Source organism: Strigops habroptila, chromosome 6 (genome assembly GCF_004027225.2).
Source record: "Strigops habroptila isolate Jane chromosome 6, bStrHab1.2.pri, whole genome shotgun sequence".
NCBI classification, from domain to species: Eukaryota; Metazoa; Chordata; class Aves; order Psittaciformes; family Psittacidae; genus Strigops; species Strigops habroptila.
Genome location: NC_044282.2, coordinates 61,083,625 through 61,106,243, shown reverse-complemented (window position 1 = coordinate 61,106,243; position 22,619 = coordinate 61,083,625). Strand labels below are relative to the sequence as shown.

The window sequence follows — 22,619 nt, the reverse complement described above, 5'->3', positions numbered from 1 at the left end:
TCTTATTCTGACTTGTTTAATATTCTTGTTTACAGGGGAGCTAGTCCTGGCTATTCTGTGCTGAAAATATGCTGAAAATATAGTGCTGAAAAATGAAGTAGCATCCACATTCATAACGTTACCAATACGAATGGTGCTCTCCATAGCGGAATGAGACTCAAGAGCCCTTTCCACAAACTAGAAATCCAGGGTAAAGACAGCAGGAATGCAAGGAATAATGTTAAGATTATAGAGACATACGAAGTAATGGAATAAAAGTTAAGAAGAATAGTCTGAAAGGTGTCAAGGGCTTCACAAATATTAAAGCATGCAGGCTTGACAGATTAGTTCTGCACCCAATTCAGGATGCTGTTACTGTCCTGTGACTGATGTTTCTGATGATATAATAAACTACTTGTTTGCGATTATAGGCATTTGTAAACAAAACCAAATTCCTGTAAGATAATGATTCATGACTGCTGGAGAAGACTTCTTTATCACTAAATTTCTCTGCAAGTGACAAAGACATCTAACTTAGCTGAAACCCCACGTATCAAGCTATTCTCAAATCCTTTATGCTAAAATAGATAGGACCAATATCACCATTGTGCTTTGTGGTCTCTGTGTGCTATAGGAAAATATAAGAATTTGTTTAACGTTTCATTGTGATTACAAAAGCTTCCATTCATCTCACTGTGGAAACTGAACCAGAGGTCCATTTGAAATGAGAAATTTCCAAAAGGGTAGTTTGCACCTCCCACATGCTGAGTAACAAGTGCCTTGAGATGAAGCACACTGCAAAGCAAGGGGTAAGCTAGCAATCTCAGCTCCATGTTGCAGTACTACAGTGTGTTTGTCAGCAGCTACATCAACCACAGAGAAGAGCTGCAAAGCCCCATGCAAACCGCTGTCAATTAACTCTGATTAAGCAAAGCTTGGTACAACTAAGGGGACACGCAGTCATTCCTCCAAGAGTGTTAATATGATACTAAGGATAAACATGTTTTCCATTGGCCCAGTATTAATTTCAAATCATTCTTTTGTAGGAATCAAGAGTTGTTAACACTGAACTATCAGAAGCCATAAAGAAAGTGAGAGATTTGGAAGAAACTTTCAACGTTTATCTCATCTCCAGGCCAATGCAGACATGACTGGCATCTATTCTCTTGCTTTCATGTGTCTTTTTTTTTTTTTTTTTTTTTTTTTGCTGAGATGGGGCCATTTCTGAAATAACTTCACCCCGTCCAAAGAACTGTGAAAAAAGGCATTATATAGCTATAGCTCTGTAACAAACCATAAGATGCACCCAAAAAGGAGAAACTTCTCTCATTTGTACCAGTTTCACACTGCATTAATGACAGGCTTTTCAACAGAAATACTCATTTGCTGCGTACTATGCAAATGAGATACCACCAGCAGCATCTTCAAAGCAGGAAGTAAAAGCATGTAAGTGAGCAAAATAAACTTTCTAGTGAGATAAAATTATTATCCCACTCATTAGGTGGACCTAATGCATTACCTCTGCTGGCACCTTTGGACTCTGAAACATGCAATGAGAGAAACCATTGAGAGGAAGGGAGAAGAAAAACCAAAAATCATTTAGAACTCTGATCTTTAATTTCTGCTTTAAAACCCTACAATATTGAAACATCACACAGTCCTCTCCAAATAGAAGTTGCTATAAGCACTTTATCACCTGCACATATTTTAGTATTCTCTACATGGATCAGATATAGCAGATTTAGCAACCAATGCTAGAGCACTACATCAAAATTCTATTATTCCATGCAACTGCATTATGCATTAAAACACCTTCACCACTAGATTCTCCCTTTTAAAATGACTACATGCTTGCTGGGCAGAATATCTATCAGAAGACCCTTCAGTTTATCTAGGATTTGGAAAATAAGTTTAAATTTAATCTTTCGACTTTTAAAGAAATACTTCTGATCTATACCATTGTTTTTTAGAAGTGTAATGGGCTGAATTATAACCCACTAAAAGCTTAAGAGTGTTGGTTTCCCTCTGAAGGTCAGAGACTCTCCTCATAAGCCTCTATTCTGTCTTAGAGTGGACCTAACCTTACATATGAACTCAAATTTGTTCCTTACCCAGAAGGTTTGCATCCACCAAGTTTTGGAAGAGCTCTGAAGCTTGACAATGAGAAAATTTTCCCTGAAAAATGCACTCCTGAGTATGGATAGGTACATTTAATCTCATCTGCTCAACTCCAGGTCTGCCATTGTACATCCCACAGTGGTTGGCAGCACTGCTGTATGACTGACGAAGGTCTAGGAACTTTCCCAGAGAGGTCTAGCATAGCACATCCAAAACTAGTTATGTCCTAGGAATGGTCCCAGAGATACAAAGAACACATGGGTGTGCCCCATCTTTTACAGATGTTTCCTACTTACGCCCCCGTAACTGGTACAGTGTAGTTATTGTAGCTGCCTTTTTCTATAAAAGACTTCCCAGGCGACCTTTGGATACTCACTCTGTTACTGCTCAGGTTATAAGGGGGTGCTAAATCTTGGCGGCTTCCAGAAAGCTGAAATAATTAAGACAAGCAGAATTATTTCTTTAAGGAAATTTAAACAACTGATAAATATGCCTCTTGACAAATGCAAGGAAGTGTGAAAAGAAATAGTTTTGCAGTTAAAGCAGAAATGAAACCCAAGAGCTGAAAGGTGAAATCCCAGTTATTGACTTGGAAGGTGCCAGAATTTAACAAGTTTGATTACCAGTTCTATCAAAGGATTTCTTTCTAAATTTTGAACAACAGAAGTCTCATCCTTCTTACACACAACACTGTTACAAAGTTTTAGTTCAATAAATACTTGTGACTTGCTTTCAAATCTTGTGAAGAAAAAAAACATTTTCAAGTTGGTAGCTAAATGAAAAAAAACTCCAGCGCTCAGAAAAAAAAAAAAAAAAAAAACCGCAGCAGTTCTTACATTGCTTTTTCAAATAGTCTGGATTTATGGGGGTGCTTTCAAGCATACTAACCTGTATGATGAAAGCATGAATATGTGCAGATTTTGTCTCCACTTAGCGATTTACATGCTCACAAATAGCACAGACAAATAAAAGGGTCAAACAGAAGGAAATTTATTGCCATACTCCATGACTGGCATCATAGGGACCTGTAATTGAAAGACTGGACCTGCTACCCTCAGTATGCTGTAGATGCCAGCATGGAATACTCACCCGATTCACATTGGGAGAGCTCAGGCTCCTGCGGTAAAGTTTCCCTTTTCCCATTAGCTGCTCTTTTACAGCAACTTCCTGTCAATCAGAGAGAAGCAAAACAAAGAAAATATGCGTGTTTTGCAAGAATCTGAGCTCCAATCATCCCAGGATAGTTTTGTCTATACAAGGAAAATGTTTCTAAACAGTCTTATTGCCCAGGCTCTTGTCTGTAAAGTCTACTGTTACCTACAACTTGCACGTAACATGGCTAGAAGCGTAAGAGTGGATAAACTATAACATGTAGTATTTTGCTGATTGGCACATGTAGGATTTTGCAGCTAGTTATAATTCTAGGAGATGACTGTTACAGATGTAAAGACTAAGACTCCCTTTCCTGGCTGAGCTCCTATTTTAATCCTTTAAACTAATTATATATGACAGAGAACTTGCTTTCAATACTTAGAGTGTACCACACTTCACCATAAATTTATAGTGGGCAGGCACATACTCCAGCTTGTTTTGCATAGCTTTCTTTTGTGCTTGCATAATTTATATCCAGAAGAACAATTTTCAATAAATGTTTTTTCTCTTCTGTATTTTTCCTGGTAAACAGATCACGTTACAGTACTTAATCTTAACCCAATCGATGTCTTATTTATTGACAGAACGGGTTTGGTTACTTCAAGGTAGAACATGGGCAAAATGACAAGAATTCTACTAGCAACTTTGGAAACTATTACTAAACCCCAAGCTTCAGAAAGCAAAAGCTAATGCCACACAACTACATTTCTGAACCATAATTAGCAATGCACAGTCTTAAAACCAAACCAAGCATCCCATAACAGTGCATTTAACATAAAATTCCCAGTCCCATCCATCCATATTGCAGGTAGTTGAGTGAGAACATCTCTTTATAGTGAGCTACATTTGTATCCTTGGATGTTTGCCACACGCACATTTTGTTAGGCTGAGGTAGGCACTGAAGTGGTGTTTTTGGTTTGTTAGCCATTGCATGCACTTAGGAGAACATTTGTATTGCTATTGTTCTTAGTAAGCATATTCTCTGCTGTCTGCTACAGCCTTAGAAACAGACCTGGCGCAGACGATCCAAGGTGAGAATGTTCTCCACAGCCAGCACGCTCCGCAAGTACTTCTCAATATAAGCTTCAGAGTCAGCTGAAGCTGCATCTTCAACATTTGCTGCCATTCTGGCTAGTGCCTCCCGCTCTTCAGCTCCTTGAGCATCCTAGGAAGATGAAAGATGTAACATCCTTTTAAAATAAAATAAAAATCTCCCCAATCAGTCCTGAAGAAAATTAATTTTTAAGACACACAGCATATTCAACATTGTTTGCCCTTAAGCTCAGGGGCAGATTCAGATGTTTTGTTAGAGATTTCTAAATGTAAACCTTGTTACATTGAACGAACTTGCGCCATGCAAACGGCATGGGTGCTCCTACCACGGTCATGACATCTCCAGCTAGATGTGGTTTGTGTTTTTTTTGTTGTTGGTTTGGTTTTTTTGTTTTGGTTTGGTTTTTTGGGGTTTTTTTTTGGGGGGGGGGGGGGGTTTGTTTGGTTTTTTTTTTGGTTTGTTTTTTTTTGGACCGGGGAAGGGGAAGTCTCACAGTGAGACATTGTCATTGATTAGCAAAAGGGCTGCATTCAGGTATTTCATATGATCACAGAATAGTTTGGGTTAGAAGGGACCTTAAAGCTCATCTAGTTCCAACCCCCTGCCATGGGCAGGGACACCTTCCGCTAGACCAGGTTGCTCAAAGCCTCGTCCAACCTGGCCTTGGACACTGCCAGGGATGGGGCAGCCACAGCTTCTCTGGGCAACCTTTGCCAGGGCCTCACCACCCTCACAGGGAAGAATTTCATAATTAAAAAGTGCTCAAACACATTTGCTATCCTGTGAAGAAAACAAAATTTCAAGTGACTGGCAAGAAAAAAAATAGAATATTGCTTGAGAAACATTTCAACACTGCGTGCTAACTACAGCAGAACATAAAAGGCAGAGTCAGGCAGCAATCAGCCTTTTTGGCTCTTCATGTGTTAATGTTTTCACAAGTGCTCTGATAGAGCATCTGTTTGTAAGGAAAGGATTAGATTCTAACTATGAACATGCTTAGGAATCAAGAGTTGCATAAAGACATTACTTCGAAAAAGCCACTTTGTTATTTTTTACATATTCTCATGCTCCCTACATTAGGCACTTCAACCTACTCATCTTTACTCCCACTTTTTCTCTGTTTCTAAAATGTTTCCTCAAGGACCTCAGCAAATAGATGCTCACTCAACAAAATACATAGTCACACTGATAACACACAGGTTGCTGCGAAGTCACAGCATGGAAAGGAATACGCTTAATCTTTTATAAGAACCAGAGTTTATGCTTGCAGCAGCAAGAGCTGGCATGCTCAAAATAGAGGAAAAATCAGAAATTTAGAGGCTCTTAGCCAATTTCAGATACTGTGATTTCTTATTCACCTCTGGAATATTTGAGACTATCTCAAAAGTGACACCACAGCCAGGAATGGAACTTCGGTGAGACATTCTTCGGAGGAAACTCTGTGCAAAACCCTATGGAGAGGGGAAAACAAAAAAAAAGAAAGAAATATTTCTTCAAGGAAAACATGGTTTAACGTATTTTAAATGAAATAAATATAGTTTACAATGAAAGAAGTCCAAACCCCAAAAACTAGCCAATAAATACGTAATTTGCTTGTCTGTATTTTAGATACGGAGAAAGGATTAACTTCCTTCATTGCAAGGTGACCATTTAACCAGCACACAAAGCATTTGCTAGTTCTAGAAGTGGTGTGGGTTTTTTTTATAGAGCCCTGGGTGACTTGTCTTGAATATTGACAAGTACAGACTTAAAATTCTTGACCAAAGAGATCGTTATGAAGAATGATTTAAGGCAGCATGGTCATTGTTTATGCTGACTTGGCGCCTTGCAGGGTTAAGAACTGGACTGTTGAATTAATGCAGAGATGAGTCATTCAGAGATGCTGCTGAGACGAACACCCAGGAAAGGTTATTGATGAGGATTTTTAGAAACCTAGCAAGAAAGCCAAAGATTCTGTGTTGAATAAAAGTAAAACACATAATTGACTAAATCCATAGCAAACAATTGATGAAGACTTAACACAACTGTAATTACTGGCATGCTCAATTTCCCTATTGAATATACTCTTCCATTCTATGACAAAAAAATTCACTGGTCTCTTCCCGAGAAAATGGTTTTGCCTGCTTGAAGCACCAAGTTCTTCTATTCCTAGCAGTAAAGGCAATTCGGAGCTGCTAACAGGGTTTCAGGGTGTGACCACACCTCTTCTGCTCTTGCTTCAGATTTTAACTACAGATGTGCAAACAGAATAATAATTCAGGCTTTCTGCTTTGTTATTATTACTGCTAGAGGAAGCCGGATTCTGAGACAACACTGAACTCTTCCTCACCATCCTTCTCAAGAATTAAATATTTTCCAGAACAAGATGCTGCAAATACAATGACAACCTTCTGCTTCCCATTTATCAAACAACATGCCCTCACCTACACATTGTTGTAGAGCACAAGCCAATTGGAAAACATAAGAGACAGAGTGATAAACTTTGGCAAATTACACAAAGGAATCTCTGCTCCAACTATTGTTAGTTTATCTCTAAATATCTGGATAGATAGAAATGATCAGCAGTAATGTGTGAACATATTATAGGAGTAGGGAAACACATAGATTTCTTGTGATGCACAGTTTTTGCAAAACATAAACTGCAAGCTCATGAGAAGTTAACTCTTTCCAGTGATTCGGGATAAAGCACTTAGTAGTTAATACAAATAATACCGAATCTCTCACACCTGGGTGCCACTGAGCCTTTAAAAAAAAGCTGCATTATCATCCACAGTATAAAAGATACTATGAAAATTACTTGGCAGCTGAAAGTCTCGATGCATGACATTGATAAGGTGCTTCCATACAGGCAGAGATGAAGGTAGATACAGGAAAATAAGAGTCATAGCAGCAGCATATTGCACAAATCACAGCTTTCCCCTCTTCAAGCAGTGATAACCATGGGGCAGAATGAAAAGTGTGAAGGATTATAGAAGACATACCTGTCTGCCATACACATTGACACAAATGCGCTTGCGTAATACTAATTGCATTTCTGCAGGATGGCTGAGCTGGACAGTGGCTCTCACAATAAGGTAAACTCTTTCATCCGCTGCTGTTCCTTTACTGAGCTGGATACAGTCGTGGACTGTGGAATCCCATGAGGCTTCTGCTTTCACCTGCAAAGGAAAAAAATGTATCCTCTAATAAGCATAATTAGGTGTATAATTAACTGTAATTAATTAAGCATAATTAACAAAAATACATAATACATAAATTTTGAGAGTCAGCTTCTCCATTTCACTCCCTATGAAGAAAAATCCCTGCACTTCAGAAGAGGCCATTTAAAAATCAAGATTAGTTTGTCAAATGAAGACGCTGGGATTAAAAATGCCAACTTGCTCAAACCCTGGAACATTTCCTCTTGAAAAAAGATCTTTGAATACCCAGGATCATTGCAAATAAACTATAAAATATGCAGAACTACAGGACCATTTGGCTTAATTTATTAACATAAACCAGAGAGCAACAGAGATTGTAGTGAAAATCTTCCATCACACCACATAAACTCTGGTCTGCATGTGAGAAATAACTGTGCAGAAACATTTCTAGCAATACGGCAAAACCTGGAATTTCTCTTCTTGTATGTTAAGTATTACTGAATATTTAAATGGTTTATATTCAAGCCATAAGAAAAACGGCCTGGTAGCCATCTTTCCAGGCTTTGAAAACAAATCAAAACAAAAAAACCCCAAACCTATCAAACCCATCAGAAATAAAGCTCCTCTAAAAATATAAAAAGAAATAAATTTCAGAGTAAGGAGCAAAATTGTAAAGGAAAAAAAAAATAAAAATCAGAGATTCTAAGCCTAATAGCAAAAATCATAAATCAACAATTGTAAAGTTGTAAAACTCTGAACTATGTGGCAAAATGGAGCATAATGGATGGAACAATGCACAGGTAAATGTTAAGTGTAACAACAGGTAAGACGATTGGTTTTTCAGCTGGGGTATTCCATCCTCTAATTTGCTAAGGGATTTTGTTTTGGTTTTTAAACATAAACTCAGAATCTGAAGCTTTTGTAATGCTTGGATTTGGATGAAGAAATATTCTTCAGTCTTACTATTTTTCAAATCATGGTTATACTCCTAGTGAATACTCCTGGAAAAGACAAAGTCAGTCATATAAGAAACAAATGTTGTGTATTTTCTATGCAGTCTTTGATGCATTATTTTCACATCTGAATATAAAGAGAGAACAATTAACAGACTCCTAAACTAAATATACTGGCCTGCATCTCTGCTTACCTCACTATCATGATGCTTCACAATCTGCAATTCAAAGAATTCCTCCTCCTCTTCTGCAACAAGAGTAGCATCCCACCCACCTGCTTCAGGGTCATCAAGGTTGTCTTGGGAACTGAAGTCATCAGCTAGAAAGAGAAGTGAATGCAGAAGGTGAGGAGACACAAAGCAATTGTCCTTTTTAAAAATATCTAGCAAGTCACAAATTCACATTTTCATCACTAACTCCCCAGCTTGGCTTACACTTTATCTACAAAAGAAAATCTCCTCCATTGTTCCACTTCAAAAAGAATTCCATTTCAATAGAGAAAGTGTGCACAAAGATTTGGGAACACAGACTTAAGCATGCCTTATAAAGTCCTCTTTGTGTGGGACTCTCCCTCAGTTGTAAACATCCCCCCCCCTTGCCCACAGGTGTGTTTTCAGCACTGCAGCTCAATCATACCAAGTACATTGCTCATCTGGCAGTAGTTAGGTGGTGTGGATTTTTTTTTAAATGAAGATAAGCTGATGGTTAAACAAGTGAAAATACAGATCATGATTAAACAAACCCTTCATCTGGTTTCTGAGAAGCAGCTCAATCTCTTCTGGCTTGAGTCTCTCACTATGAATGATTAACTAGTTTCTCTCTGAAGCCATTTCATATACCAACGTGCTTTGTGAGGTGCACAAACCATAAACATAAACAGCATTGCAGCACAAACCTCCTCATAACAGGCAGAATGCCACCTCCACACTCTCACCTGATGCTTCTAACACACGTGTTAACCCTCTTTTAAACATCTTAACAAGAATTTTTTCAACTGATTAGGCATTGCTGGCTTCCCGGATTATGTTGGGGTTGCTGCTTTCTTGGCTGAAATTTCCCATCTTTGGTAGAAGCATCTGATAAATACATTGTTTGAACTGGATCTTGTATTTGGATGTATTGGATAATACATTGTTTAAAGGAACACACATGGTCACTCTCTGTAAACTAATTTGAGCTAATCATGCCGTGGTTTTTTGATATGCAGATCTGATTATCGGTGACTCCACATTTTCTTCTAAGTCATCAGTAAAGAAATGACAGGATATAGCATCAGTGCTATATCCTTCTGAGAACTCAGAAAGAATATTCCCAACAATAATTTTTTCTTTACACTGCTTTTTTTGTACACTCCCTCAGGGGTACTCATTTTACTATTTCTATTTTAGTTATAAGAAATATGAAAAACATTGTAATTATGAAAATCTATGGTCCTCCCATATATAATGCTGTGTATTTTGAAACATGAAACAATGTTTCAGTGAAAAATGTGCACTCTCAAATTAATCCACCTGCCATTCCAGGCATGTCTTCATTTTATTAGCATGCTTAAATTCTATAATGCCACTGGTTGTATAAAGTTTGTTTCAAAGCACTCTGTCATTTTAAGAACCACTTACCATTCAAGTCAAGGAAAATAACTGGAATGTGAGTTTCCATACCAGGCACTGGAGTCCTAAGATGGAAGACAGGGACAATGGTAGCATTTAAACTAACACAGATTTATCCAGCACACGTACCTTATGATACAAGCCCCAAGTACATGACATTCAGAACAACTGCCATTTTAAACCAGACTATTGATAACATTGGCAAACAGTTTTATTTTAATTTACTGGTGCAGATTCCAAGAGACTCAACTAAATCCGCATTTCTTTTATCCTAGCTCTCTTAGAATTATTATATTCTTTGACCTCTGCTTTCAGAGATGTTTTCTCCCTCTAAAATGCTAATAGCAAAATTAAGTTTATTTACTCTGACACACACATTTATTAAATGCAACCCCCTCTGCATCAGTAATGGCAGTGAAGACAGCGGAGCGAGAATCAGAGCATCCAGTGTCAAAGTTTTTAAACTAACACTGATGCTGCTACTCTACACAGTTATAACTCTTTGTTACAAACCACACATATTTAAGAGTCAAAGCTGCCATTTAAGGTATCTTTCATGGAAGAAGGGGTAACATAGGTGGTGTTTTGTTTGTTTTTAAAACAAAATAGTCCTTGGCCCAGCATGTTAAAGTCACACAACATTAATTAGGAAATAAAAATGTAACATGAAGCATGGAAGACTTTAAGGTTTCTTGTTGTGATCTTAGCTGTAAAAAAGGGTGGTAGCTATCTCAAGACAAACTTGGACTTGATGAACTTTATGGTGAACAAGAGCAGGAGTCTTCTGTAATATATATGGTGCTAAAATAACACTAAACATTTCCTCTGGTCTGAATGTGTTCAAAACTGATTTTTCCTCAAGGAAGTTTCCTGCGGCTCTGCTCTTTTCAAACCTAGTTAAACAGTTCGATGTGAAGGCGGATGTGTTTCCAGCAAGCATTTGCCATTTTCATGTTTCAGAATTACTAGCTTCAACAAACTTTAGCTTAAAACTCCATGACACTCATTCCATCAATAAATGCTGTTAGATGTTTGCTCAGAAAAAATTTTCACAAAGTTGAAAGCAACTGAAGACAAAAGATTTGAAGTGAAACAACCTTGCCTCCTTATCTGCAGTTGTTACTCACAGCTGCTACAGTACAGCAATCTCAAGTCTAGTGTAGCTTACTATTTTTAATGTTTAGAAAATTACATGGAACACTTGCTGACTAAACAGACTTTGTGCTCAAACCAAGAGTGCCACAAAATGCTCCTGTACATGCAGTTTTATTATGACGGAGCAGCCTTTTAAGAGAATGAACTAGGTAATTAACATATTAGCTAATTTTTTAAAATGGTAAGTGCAATGGTAATAAATATTGATCCTGTTTTTTCAGAAGGTCATAATTACACTCTGATCAATAACAGTATCGTTTACTAAATAGCATTTCTGCATTTCAGATGGAGAGCCTAATAAAATAATTTAAGCAAGAGGCCTAATTTTAACAACTTTGCTCATATGGTGTACAGAGGCCAGATTAAGGAAAGCAAAAAATGGCAATGATCCAAGCTAGGAATAGGCCATGCATCATTTTTACATTCGTTCTTGCATATGGCAATGTATGTTCATACCACTCTGCTGGAGCTCCAGGAATCCCACTGCCAGCAGAAGGAACCATTACAGCATTCCTTTCTTCAGTGAGTGTTAGCCTCATCTCCAAAAGCTGTGCCTCCCGATCTGCATCATCTTCTGTTTTATCTGGAGAAGCAGGTTGTTAGTCAAGACAATAGAGAGAATTTCTTACTCTGTGCCTTATCATGTCTCAGCGATCTTATACCAGCCAGAATAGAATAAAACCTCACTCTGCTCAGATATTCAGCACGCAAAGAAGAAACACGCAGTATACAAGAACAATTTTATATAGGCGCCTCTAACTTTAGTTTCACTGAAAGCAAATTACTGGTGAGTTCAGGGATCCAACTCTCCATTAACTTCTTTTCTAAATTTTACAATACATTTTATTTTAAGGTTTCATTTTATTTACAATATATTTTTATTTTAAGATAAAAAGTGTGAGAGCATGCCTCTCAACATATCACTATTGTTACAATTAATAGTGTTTTGCTTACCAGGCTTCCCAACGAGTTTTTGCAATTGCTGATCAAGATACTCCTGCCGCTTTGTTAAGGCACACAGCCATTTCCGACGAAGCCTCTCCAAATCCCTGTCCTGTAGAGAAGAAAGTTTTCATGATAAATATTGACCCAGGAAAGCCAAGGTTTCCTATTTGTGGCTTACACATTTCCTCAACATTTCAGCTCATCCTGTACCCAAGAACCAAATAAGACAGACAGAGCAGACCTCCAATGAATCACTTAGCTCTTCCCTGCTTTTTTTTGCACAGGACGACTTAAACAGAAACAGAGAACAACTGAGGCTGAAAAGGACCTCTCCAGAGATTGTCTAGTCCAACCCTGCTCTGTGCCCAAAGTAGGGTCAACCACAGCAGCTTGCTCAGGGCTATGCCCAGTTGAGATTTGAATATCTGACCAGAGATGGAAACTCCACAACCTCTCCAAGCAACTTGTTCCAGTGTTTTGACCACCACCATGGTTAAAAAAAAGAGGAGTTTGTACTTCTTATGTGAAGTGCAAACTCATTGCCTCTTCTCCATTAATTGGATAGCACTGAGAAGAGCTTGGCTCTGTCCTCTTTACCCTTTCTCATGTACATACATTGACAAGATCCCATCTAAGCCTTTTCTTCTCCTTGAGGATAAACAACCCCAGTTCTCTTAGCCTTTCTTCACAGGTCCAAATCCTTAACTTGTCACATCTTATTTGAATTATTTTTGCTTGCCAGCTTGAGGCATCCTTCTCTAGCTGTTATTCTGTATTTCCCAGCTGAAAAAACTGCGTTTTATACATCTTTGCCCTCAAACTAGTCTAAAACTCACTAACTACTGCCTTGTGGCAAAGCTAGAAACACCAGTCCTTATCCATCACTCACCATTCCCACCCAGTTTAGCAGCCTTGTATTAGGAATCCATCCCTGCCCTGCATCATGCCACTATCCCTAATCCTGGCATTTTCAATCAGACCTTTTAAAAATATTTCTTCTGAAGTGCTCATGTCCTTCAAAAAACCCCCACCTCAGTATCCTTAAGAACACTCAGTTCATTTGTCTCTTGTGTAGAAATGCTCAGAAATGATGAATGATACTCTACATGCAGCATGTTGGGTGCCACAAAGATGAGCTATCAGATCTGGGATGCCTTCAGGCAAGCCTCTGTTACAGCAGTTCAGATGCATTCCACATCAAAGTATAACACATACTTTGTCAAGACAAATGGGTGGATGCAAGACTATAAACTACAGTTGTACTACTCAGCTGCAGACCCCTACAAGTATTCCAGAATCTGTCAGAGAGCATTAAACCTAAATCTCTGGTTGCTCTCATTATACAAAGTTGAGATCTGTAACAACGATGATGTGCTTTTGTAAAGTTATTCACAAGAAGATGAGAAAGGTATCACAGATACCGTACCTGATCAGGGGAACCTCCTCAGTTCCCCTTTAAGACTCATGTTACTGTGACATTATATAGAAAAAAATGGTTTCCCTGCCGTCTTTGGGCTCCGGGACCAGAATCCCCCTTCTTCACCTAAGAGTTGGTGACCATGCAGTGTACTCCAGCTCTCCTATGCATAGCACATTCACAATATGAAACAGCATAAAGTATTTGACTGCAACATTCAACAATGCTATGCCTATTCTTGTTCTTAATCAGGACAACCTCATTGAATCACAGAATGGTTTGGGTTGGAATGGGTCTTAAAGCTCATCTAGTTCCAATCCCACTGCCACGGGCAGGGAGACCTTCCACTAGACCAGGTTGCTCCAAGCCCTGTCTGACCTGGCCTTGAACACTGCCAGGGATGGGGCAGCCACAGCTTCTCTGGGCACCCTGTGCCAGGGCCTCAACACCCTCACAGGGAAAACTTCCTCCTCAGATCTCACCTCAATCTCCCCTCTGTCAGTTTAAAGCTGACCCCCTTGTCCTGTCCCGACAGGCCCTTGTCAAAAGCCCCTCTCCAGCTTTCTTGTCAGCCCCTTTAGGCGCTGCAAGCTGCTCTGAGGTCTCCCTGGACCCTTCTCTTCTCCAGGCAAACAACCCTTGGACTAACTCAAACAGCTCCTTCTTATGTCGGGGCCACAGAGCTGAACGCAGGACTGCAGGGGGGGTGTCTCACCAAAGTGGAGTAGAGGGAGAGAATCTCTCCCTCGACCTGCTGGTCACGCTGCTGGTGATGCAGCCCAGGACAGGTTGGTTTCTGGGCTGCAAGCACACACTGCTGGGTCGTGCTGAGCTTCTCATCAACCAACACCCCCAAGTCTATCTATATTGGGCTGCTCTCAATATCACAGTTTGTCAAGAATGAAGACTCCTTCTCACAGAACACCAAAACTGAAAAGCAAGTGGATTTTGTTTTGGAAATACACATTAAGGCTCCTTGCTCTTTCCCTTCCACCTCTCTAATCCACCACGCAGCTTTGTAGCGTAACAATCTAACAGCATAGCATAACAATAGCATAACAATAAAAGCAATTCTTAAGCTTTTAGTCTCTTCAGAAGATAGGCTCTCTGCATATCCAACCAGTACAGGAAAGATAAAATACTGATCCTCCTCTAACGTGTTTTAACCTGAAAATGACTGAGTTTGAAAAAACAAAGGATTCAAAATTTCTACCTGATAACTGTCCATTTCGTCCTCTTCTTCCTAGGTCAAAGAATATAAAACCATGCCATTAAATTTTTTTGATAGCAGGATACACACTGAATGCAAAAGGTGTAACTATTTTAGCAAGATTAGCAGTCTTACATGAAAGTCTGAACTTAGCAACAGTATGATCATAGAATTAAAACACAATGACATCCCAAAGACTCGCTGCTATCAGCTCATCCAGAATAATCCAATAATTATAACGGAAAAATATCACAGAGATATAGCTACTAGAAACCTTCGCAATTGGAAGCAAGTGGGACACTTGAATTGCCCTAAGAAAGAAATAGGAGTTTTAGTGAAACAACTTGAAACCTGTTGATCCAGCACAGCAAAGAAAAATGTGCTGGTAAGACTTCAGTATCAATGTTACAACAACTACTGAAAAATCAGTCTGGTATAAAGGATTTGGGGTAAGCTTGCTGTAGCATTTACAGAGGAAAAATTGTAAACATCTAAGCCAATTGTTAGGGAGTTTGAATAACTGTGTCACACCAGGAGTCGCAATGTAGACTTTTGACGTTTTTATTTCCATTATTTTCTGATAGGAGACACCATCTTTCACTCTTACATTCATCACAAGCAGAGCCACTTGCAGTGAGAGTAAGCACAACTGCCACTCCTTCACAGTGAATGGAGAAGCAATGAGGGCTCCAATCCTCACGGAGTTATTACTGATCTATTTAAGTAACAACAAGCCACTGGAGTCTACTTTTGTATCTAATAACGAAAGCAAAATCTTAGCTAAGCTAAAATGAAAAAGTCATATAGAACAGCATTTTCTTAGTTCAAGATCGTTAGAAAATCTTTCATATTCCATAGATACTGATTTACTTGAGACAGAGAAATGCTAATAAGGGGACTAAAAATCCAGGTGCTTAAGTCAGAAGGCTATTGTAAGAAAGAGGACTAATAAAACATGGTTTTCAACAGCCCTTTCCCATGTGGGTTATCAGTGTCAGCCACAATTCACTAGTCTCTCTCTCAAGAGGAGCTTAAGTCTTTCTTCTTGAAAGAATGTGCTACTTTGCGGATTGCCAGCTCTGTGGGATACAACTGAAACTGGTCAACAGATCAGGAATTCACTGGGGAAGAAACAGGGTGAGACAGACAGGATGTTCACCTGGGACTTGTCCCCTTCTGAAACAGGCTCAAAGAGGCATGTGTATGTTGCAGGTGCGTAATAGCTTTCAAATAAAATCTGCAAGAATCATTCACTCTGTCTTGGGAGAGAAAAGTCTCTTAAAAAGCTTGCTCCATTCAGGAGTAAAACAGAAACAACAGTTTATTTTTTTTATAGGACATGGGTATCAAAAACTGCTGTGATTGAAAGGCAGCTAAAAAAGCCTGAAGGTAGAATCGCTAGCAGAAGTATAATGGGAAATGAAAGCAATAATCTGCCTAGGATGCTGCTGAAACATGAGATTTCTGCAAAGATGGAAAAAATTCCCCTTTTTGTACCCCTGACATGCAAGGGGCAAGGGGCTGTTAAGGTTAGGAAACAGCAAAAAACCTAACTACTTCAGGCCTTAAAGAGAAAACAATACTGATTAAGCAAAAAAACAGGAGCAGACACAGACTGAATCATACTCTGTCAACAGGGTAAACATTATGGAAAGCTGGGAGATGTCCCCAGAACTACCTGACATTTAGTTGGCCTTGTCTCAAGCAGAGCAGCTAACCAAACAGGTCTGGAGACTTGCTTGTGCTACTGTACCAGATTTTGGCTTGCTCACTCAGAGCAATGACTAGATTTTAATGCAGCTGTTGAGGGAAGAAGTCAAACTGCACTAGAAACTGATAGGAGGATTGCAAGAAGACAATCCCTAAAAATAAATCAATATACTTGCAGTTTAAGATGAAATGCAGTGCTTCTGGGGTTGCCAAACTGCCCAACATTAACTATGAGTCAAAAACTGGTTCATATAATTCTAATATTTGTAACTCAACACTGTTTGAATATACGTTGCACATAAAATTGCTGCCATATCTAATATTTGAAATAAAGTCTACTGGACAAAGTCCTAATAAATTTTAGAAACTTTGGTGTTTTCTTTTCTTCTTGGAATGGTGTGTTAAGGCTGTGCTGCTTTTAAGGATAGGAAAAAGATGCTAAAACCAGAAAAGACACAGAAGGTAGTCTTAGAAACATTATTTTGCCATGGAAAATGATTTCTGATAAAGATCTTCTGTAACACTTCCAGAAAGACAGAGGTTTAGATTTAAACTATCCTGACTAATTCCTAAAACCACCATCAAGGCAAGTCTGACAATTCTTCTTAATATTGCTTTATATGTTTAAGAAGTTGGTTACAAAAATATCCCCCAAGACCAAACTAAATACTTAAATTAATGGAGTTGCCTCCAAGTGCCACACAGGACATCATTTTATGCTTTTACATGTCTTGGAAATAGCTGTAGATGACAGGAAATATTCACACTTACCTGATAATTTTCAGGTACTTTTTGTGACTTGACATGTTTTATTTGAACACAACCAATGCCAACAGATAATATGGATTCCTCCATCAGTGGCAAGGTCCCAGATTCCTGTACAGATCTCACTTCAACCTGAATTCGTCGAGATTGCCCCTGCCCAAAAAAACAATCGGAAATACTTAGAAAAAGAGAAGAATATAAAATACCATAAGCTTAATGACAGAGAGACCTCTACTGGCAGTCATTCGCAAGCACCATTACGTTTTTGTTTTGCGAAGAACACAGCGAGTATTGCAACCTCAGTGACCCAGTGTTGAAGAGTTATCCCTCTGTTGCAAGGATTTATGTTTACAGGATTGATATATTTACAGAAAAATAAAAGTTCAGCATCCAGAAACTTCCCAGTTTACTTTTTTGGAGGATTTTTAAAACATACACTAATAGTAATTTATTTGTAATACTTCTGAAGGCAGAAAATAGGGTCTCTTCCCCACCTATAAAAGAGGAGAGAAAATAGTCTAATTTTGTGAGCTACTGGAATTTCAGTGAGCTTGACTGAAAATTCTTACCCACTGGTGCCATCAGTGCAGCACAGTAACTGTTCTTTATAAAACCCACAGGGGAAAAAAAAAAATGGAAAACAAAAAATCATCAAAGGAGTTGGGAACTTTGGAGGTTCAGCCTGTATCTAACTTTTACTAATTCCTCGTGTTCTCTGGGCAATAGCTTATCACTTACAAATGTTAACTACTCAGTTAAGCATTAACAATTTAATGCATGTAGAATTCAAAGAACAAAGGAGTGGTTGGCCGGAAGATCAAATAAAGAGGAACTCTGAACCTCTTTAAAAAATGATTAAGTCCAGTCGAGACTTTCTAGCAGGTGCTGTCCCAGAATAGAACATAGCAAAAAGATTTCAGGTATGCATTTGATCACCTGTAAATTTGAGCTTATGCACATTGGTAGTTTCACAAAACTCTGAGGGGCTCCACTTTCTTCCACTTTATATCTGTTCTACACAATATCTTATTTTGTGTCCATCCCTTTACTATACAAAATAGAAGCTTCTTGGTTTTCCACAGGCTCTTTTCATAGCCAAAATGTTATACATGCCACCTTACCTGTCTGAGCTGGAAGACGCCTCCTGTGCACACATCCCTGGCAGGAGTCACCTCAACTGGGCAGTATTCTCCATTCTCATTCAATTCTAGAATTTGAACCCAGAGTTCTACTTTTCGGGTTACTTCACTCCACCTGCAAAACATGTCAAATATGGTTTCTTCTTTTCCCTTTTTCCCCAGAGAAAAGAATAAGCACAATGGATAGCTCAGAATACAGACTGAAGAATTAAAGGAACAAGTCAATAGATGCACCATTTGTAAGTGTATATTATCATAGAATGGTTTGAGTTGGAAGGAACCTTAAAGATCATCTAGATCCAACCCCCTGCCATGCGCAAGGATTGGGTTACCAGTTGTACAGTTCTTACAACTTTACTAACAATCATTTCAGTCAAAAATCAGAAATAAGCCTTTGCAATCCAAACCCCAATTCCACTACATTTAAACATTTATGCTTTGGTCTCAGCTACTGCCACAGAAGCCCAGCATGGTCAGTCCTATCAGATTTATATAGAAGACAGCGGAATAAAACATGATGTTGTCTCACAAGCTTTCAAGATACAGGGCACCTTCCTGAATTTCAGGAACTCCTGTTGGAGCAAGTCCAGAGGAGGCAACAAAGATGCTCCAAGAGCTGGAGCACCTCTCCTATGGAGACAGGCTGAGAGAGCTGGGCTTGTTCAGCCTGGAGAAGGGGCTCTGGGCAGACCTCAGAGCAGCTCGCAGCGCCTAAAGGGGCTGACAAGAAAGATGGAGAGGGGCCTTTGACAAGGGCCTGTCGGGACAGGACAAGGGGGAATGACTTTAAACTGACAGAGAGGAGATTAAGATGAGACCTTAGGCAGAAGTTCTTCCCTGTGAGGGTGTTGAGGCCCTGGCACAGGTTGCCCAGAGAAGCTGTGGCTGCCCCATCCCTGGCAGTGTCCAAGGCCAGGTTGGATGGGACTTTGAGCAACCTGGTCTAGTGGAAGGTGTCCCTGCCTGTGGCAGAGGGTTGGAACTGGATGAGCTTTAATGCCTCTTCTCACTCAAACCATTCTATGATTCTGTGATTTTATAGCCCCCTTTTTCTATCTCCTCTTTGCCATATTTTCCTGACTTTTCTTTTAAATTTTCCTATATCTAGCTTAATGTTCAGCATGCTCAACAAAAGCTTAGGCTGGAAGTAAAAAGAGAAATAACTGCCAATAAATTAAGGTGCAGAGCAGCCTTCTAATTGGAGAGGCAAATCAAGGAAAGCATTTAAGAGAATGCTACTAAGCTTCCTTTGGGGACAAGAAACAAGCAGCCCCCTTCAGTCTGAATTACCATACTGTTGCATATCTACTTTAACTGAAGTAATTGGCAATACAGCTCTTCCAGTGGAAGCATTACAGGGATGACATTTCATGGCCAAGAATGAATGGGAGTCAGACCTTGAATAAATTTATCAGCATACAGTCAGGACAACCTCTTGCTGTTTTAGACTTGACAGCTCTTTCTGGTGCAGTCTAGCATAACAATATAAAGGAAAATAATCAGCTTGCTCTTTTGTAAAACACAACTTGAGTTTGCCTAAATAAAAGGGGCTTCAAAGTTTTTCAAATTTTACCACTTCTAATTTGAAATAGAGATGAGCATTTCTCCTCTTTCACTTTTTTAAAGCGTACTGACACATTGCATGGTGGTTTTCCAATAAACAGAGTATACAATCTCAAACATATGCTCAGTTGTCTTCAGTTCAAAATTTGACTACTTATCCCAAACCGGCCTCAGAATTGGGCACCTGAGACAGGAATTTTCCTGAAAATTCTAAACCAAGGATCTGTTTTCCCTGTTTACCTGTCACGAAGGCTGCGTGTTTTGGCTTGAATTATTCCCAAATCCCATAGGGCTGGATTTTTGCGGTCACCACTCTGCTTGTGACCATATACTTCTATTGCCAAAGCACCGTCATAAAGATGTTCCATGAAGTCTTCGGAAATATTTACAGAAACTTCCTGTAAGCGACAAATCGGTTGATGACTGTGACTACACAATGACTTAGGCTTAGAGATTTACAGCACTGCACGAGCTACTAAGAAGGAGAAAAATGACTGCTATAGCTGAACCCAGGACACTTGGCTCTAATATAAGCATGGAGTAAACTCACCCTGGTCCCCAAGCCACAATACAAAGGAAAGAAAGAACTGTCACCTTCATTTGTAAAACCAGGAGGTAAGGCAAAGATACATGATTTACTGAAGATTAGAGTCTATAAAGAGCTGAAAAATAACCGCATGCTGTTCCAAGTCATCATCTGATGGTTCCAAAAAAATAAAATCATATTTTCTAATATTCAGTCAGAAAATCAAAACTCATCAGAAGGCATTGTATTTATTTTAGAAATTATAAGCCAAATAAATTGCTCAGTGTAATGACAAACAATAAAGAACAAGACGAGAACTCAGATAATTTGGCTGGGATTCATCTAAGCTGACTTCATCTATCTCTGTTAAAGATGCCTCCACTCAGACAGTTGTTGCAAAGCCAACGGGAAGAAATATTCTGTTCTAAGCTACATAACCTAACTTCAACATCTACTACATTAGAATAACAGGCGTCATGTCCCAGGACTGGGACATTTCTTTCCCCTACATCAGAGTCTAGAGTGATCAGCTCAGATACAGACATGAAATGTACTCAGATGAATATTGCTCTTCCATTCATGCGCAGCAGCATCTTTACTGTGGGTAAACTAACATAAGTCTCTCTGCTGTACATATTACTTTCCTCTATTAACCCACTTCATCTTCTGTGATTTCCACACAAGTGAACAGTGTAGAATAATCAAACTGATATGAACTCTGAAGATGTTTAAGTTCTTATTAAAAATGGTATTAGGGTATCAGCCTCATGAAATATTATAATGTGAGCAAAGAGGCGAATAAAAACTGTCATGCAAGCATAAACCTGCTTTGTCTGCCTGCAGTTTCATTAATAAAATAGAAAAAGAAAAAAATTATTTACATTGCAGTGATCAAAGACAACCATGCACCGTGGCTCCTTGCTGATGGAGGATAAGGAAGGATCCACTTCAGGTGCGACATTAACTGGCTCCAGTTGATCCCAGAAAGTATATTTGCAGAACACAAAGTTGGAAAGGTGCTGTGGCAAACCTGTAGCCTGGAGTATTTTAATCTAGAAAAGAGACAAGCAACGAAGGAAAAGCACTTATTCATTAGGCATAGAATTAAAATATCTTCTGTTAGAACAATGTTGTTCTATATCCAAAGGATAACCAAAAAAACCCCAACAAACCAAACCAAACAAAACTAAACCAAAACCAAAAAAAATAAGAACCCTTACAAAATACGAATTTCTGCACTAACACACACTTGACAATATTTTGAGTGCACTGGCTGAACATGGTCACTAGATGTCATCAGGCACATATTTCTTGGGAGTAAAAGATAAAGGGCTGAATTTTACAAACACACCAAAACATTTTGTTCATTTTTAATGGTGAGACGCACCAAAAACATTGTAATTTAAGAGGAATACAATGAAAATACCGTAATTCTACCATAAAACTGGCTCCTTTATTCTGCGAAATCCTTGCTTAAAGAGACTACTTGTCCTTATTCTGTGATTCTAGAAACACCACAAAAATAAACCCAACAGTACAAAAGCAGCCTGTCCCCTCTTTTTCAAAATCAAGGTCAAATAGAAACAAAATATTTTGAATGCACTTTCTGATCTAAATAAAGCCGTCATATTAACCATGCTATTAATAAACTTCTATTCTCTATTTGTCAAGGTAAGATAAAATTAGACAGTCCTCCATAATAAGGCAGCGCTCAAGATCCTCAGGAGTATGTTTCCTGCAAGCACTTGGAGCTCTACGGGACAGCATAAAAAGTGAAAAAGAGTACAACTGCCCCCAAATTGTGCATATTGTCCAGAAGCCAGCGAAGTTGGGAACCACTCCCTCTAGTGCTTTTTTCCTCCCTCTTTTATTAGCTGTAACTTGGCATATCTTGTGTTTTATTACAACACAAAACTTCTAGTGAGTATTTCACTTTCTTTTTATTACTAACAATAATAAACACACCTGCATATATTTCATAAACTATTTAATATTTATAGAGAGAAATACTGAGAATGATGCACAGAACAATGGGAGTTTATCAGATTCTAACTCCTTTTGAATTAGATAGTGTAGCTCCAACCCCAGTGCACAGATTTTCCATGTCTTCCAGGACTACAATGAACTTTCTGGGCATACAGTTTAATTAATACCTTCAGACTTAAAAAAAATAAATAAATCAT

At 38.8% G+C, this 22,619-nt stretch overlaps 1 protein-coding gene across 2 annotated transcripts in view; it reads right to left on the bottom strand.

The window, feature by feature from the left end:
* Nucleotides 1–22,619, bottom strand: part of KIF13B (kinesin family member 13B) — a 136,848-nt gene that overhangs the window by 26,310 nt on the left and 87,919 nt on the right. For both annotated transcript variants that reach the window (XM_030489419.1, XM_030489420.1), the window contains exons 22-35: nt 21,318–21,488; nt 20,151–20,308; nt 18,330–18,462; nt 17,215–17,361; nt 14,737–14,766; nt 12,116–12,215; nt 11,618–11,744; nt 10,016–10,071; nt 8,591–8,715; nt 7,285–7,461; nt 5,662–5,754; nt 4,262–4,414; nt 3,187–3,264; nt 2,474–2,527 (exon numbers count right to left, since the gene is read on the bottom strand). In XM_030489419.1, the coding sequence (XP_030345279.1) occupies nt 2,474–2,527; nt 3,187–3,264; nt 4,262–4,414; nt 5,662–5,754; nt 7,285–7,461; nt 8,591–8,715; nt 10,016–10,071; nt 11,618–11,744; nt 12,116–12,215; nt 14,737–14,766; nt 17,215–17,361; nt 18,330–18,462; nt 20,151–20,308; nt 21,318–21,488 (1,602 nt within the window). The remainder of the gene's footprint in view (nt 1–2,473; nt 2,528–3,186; nt 3,265–4,261; nt 4,415–5,661; nt 5,755–7,284; nt 7,462–8,590; nt 8,716–10,015; nt 10,072–11,617; nt 11,745–12,115; nt 12,216–14,736; nt 14,767–17,214; nt 17,362–18,329; nt 18,463–20,150; nt 20,309–21,317; nt 21,489–22,619) is intronic.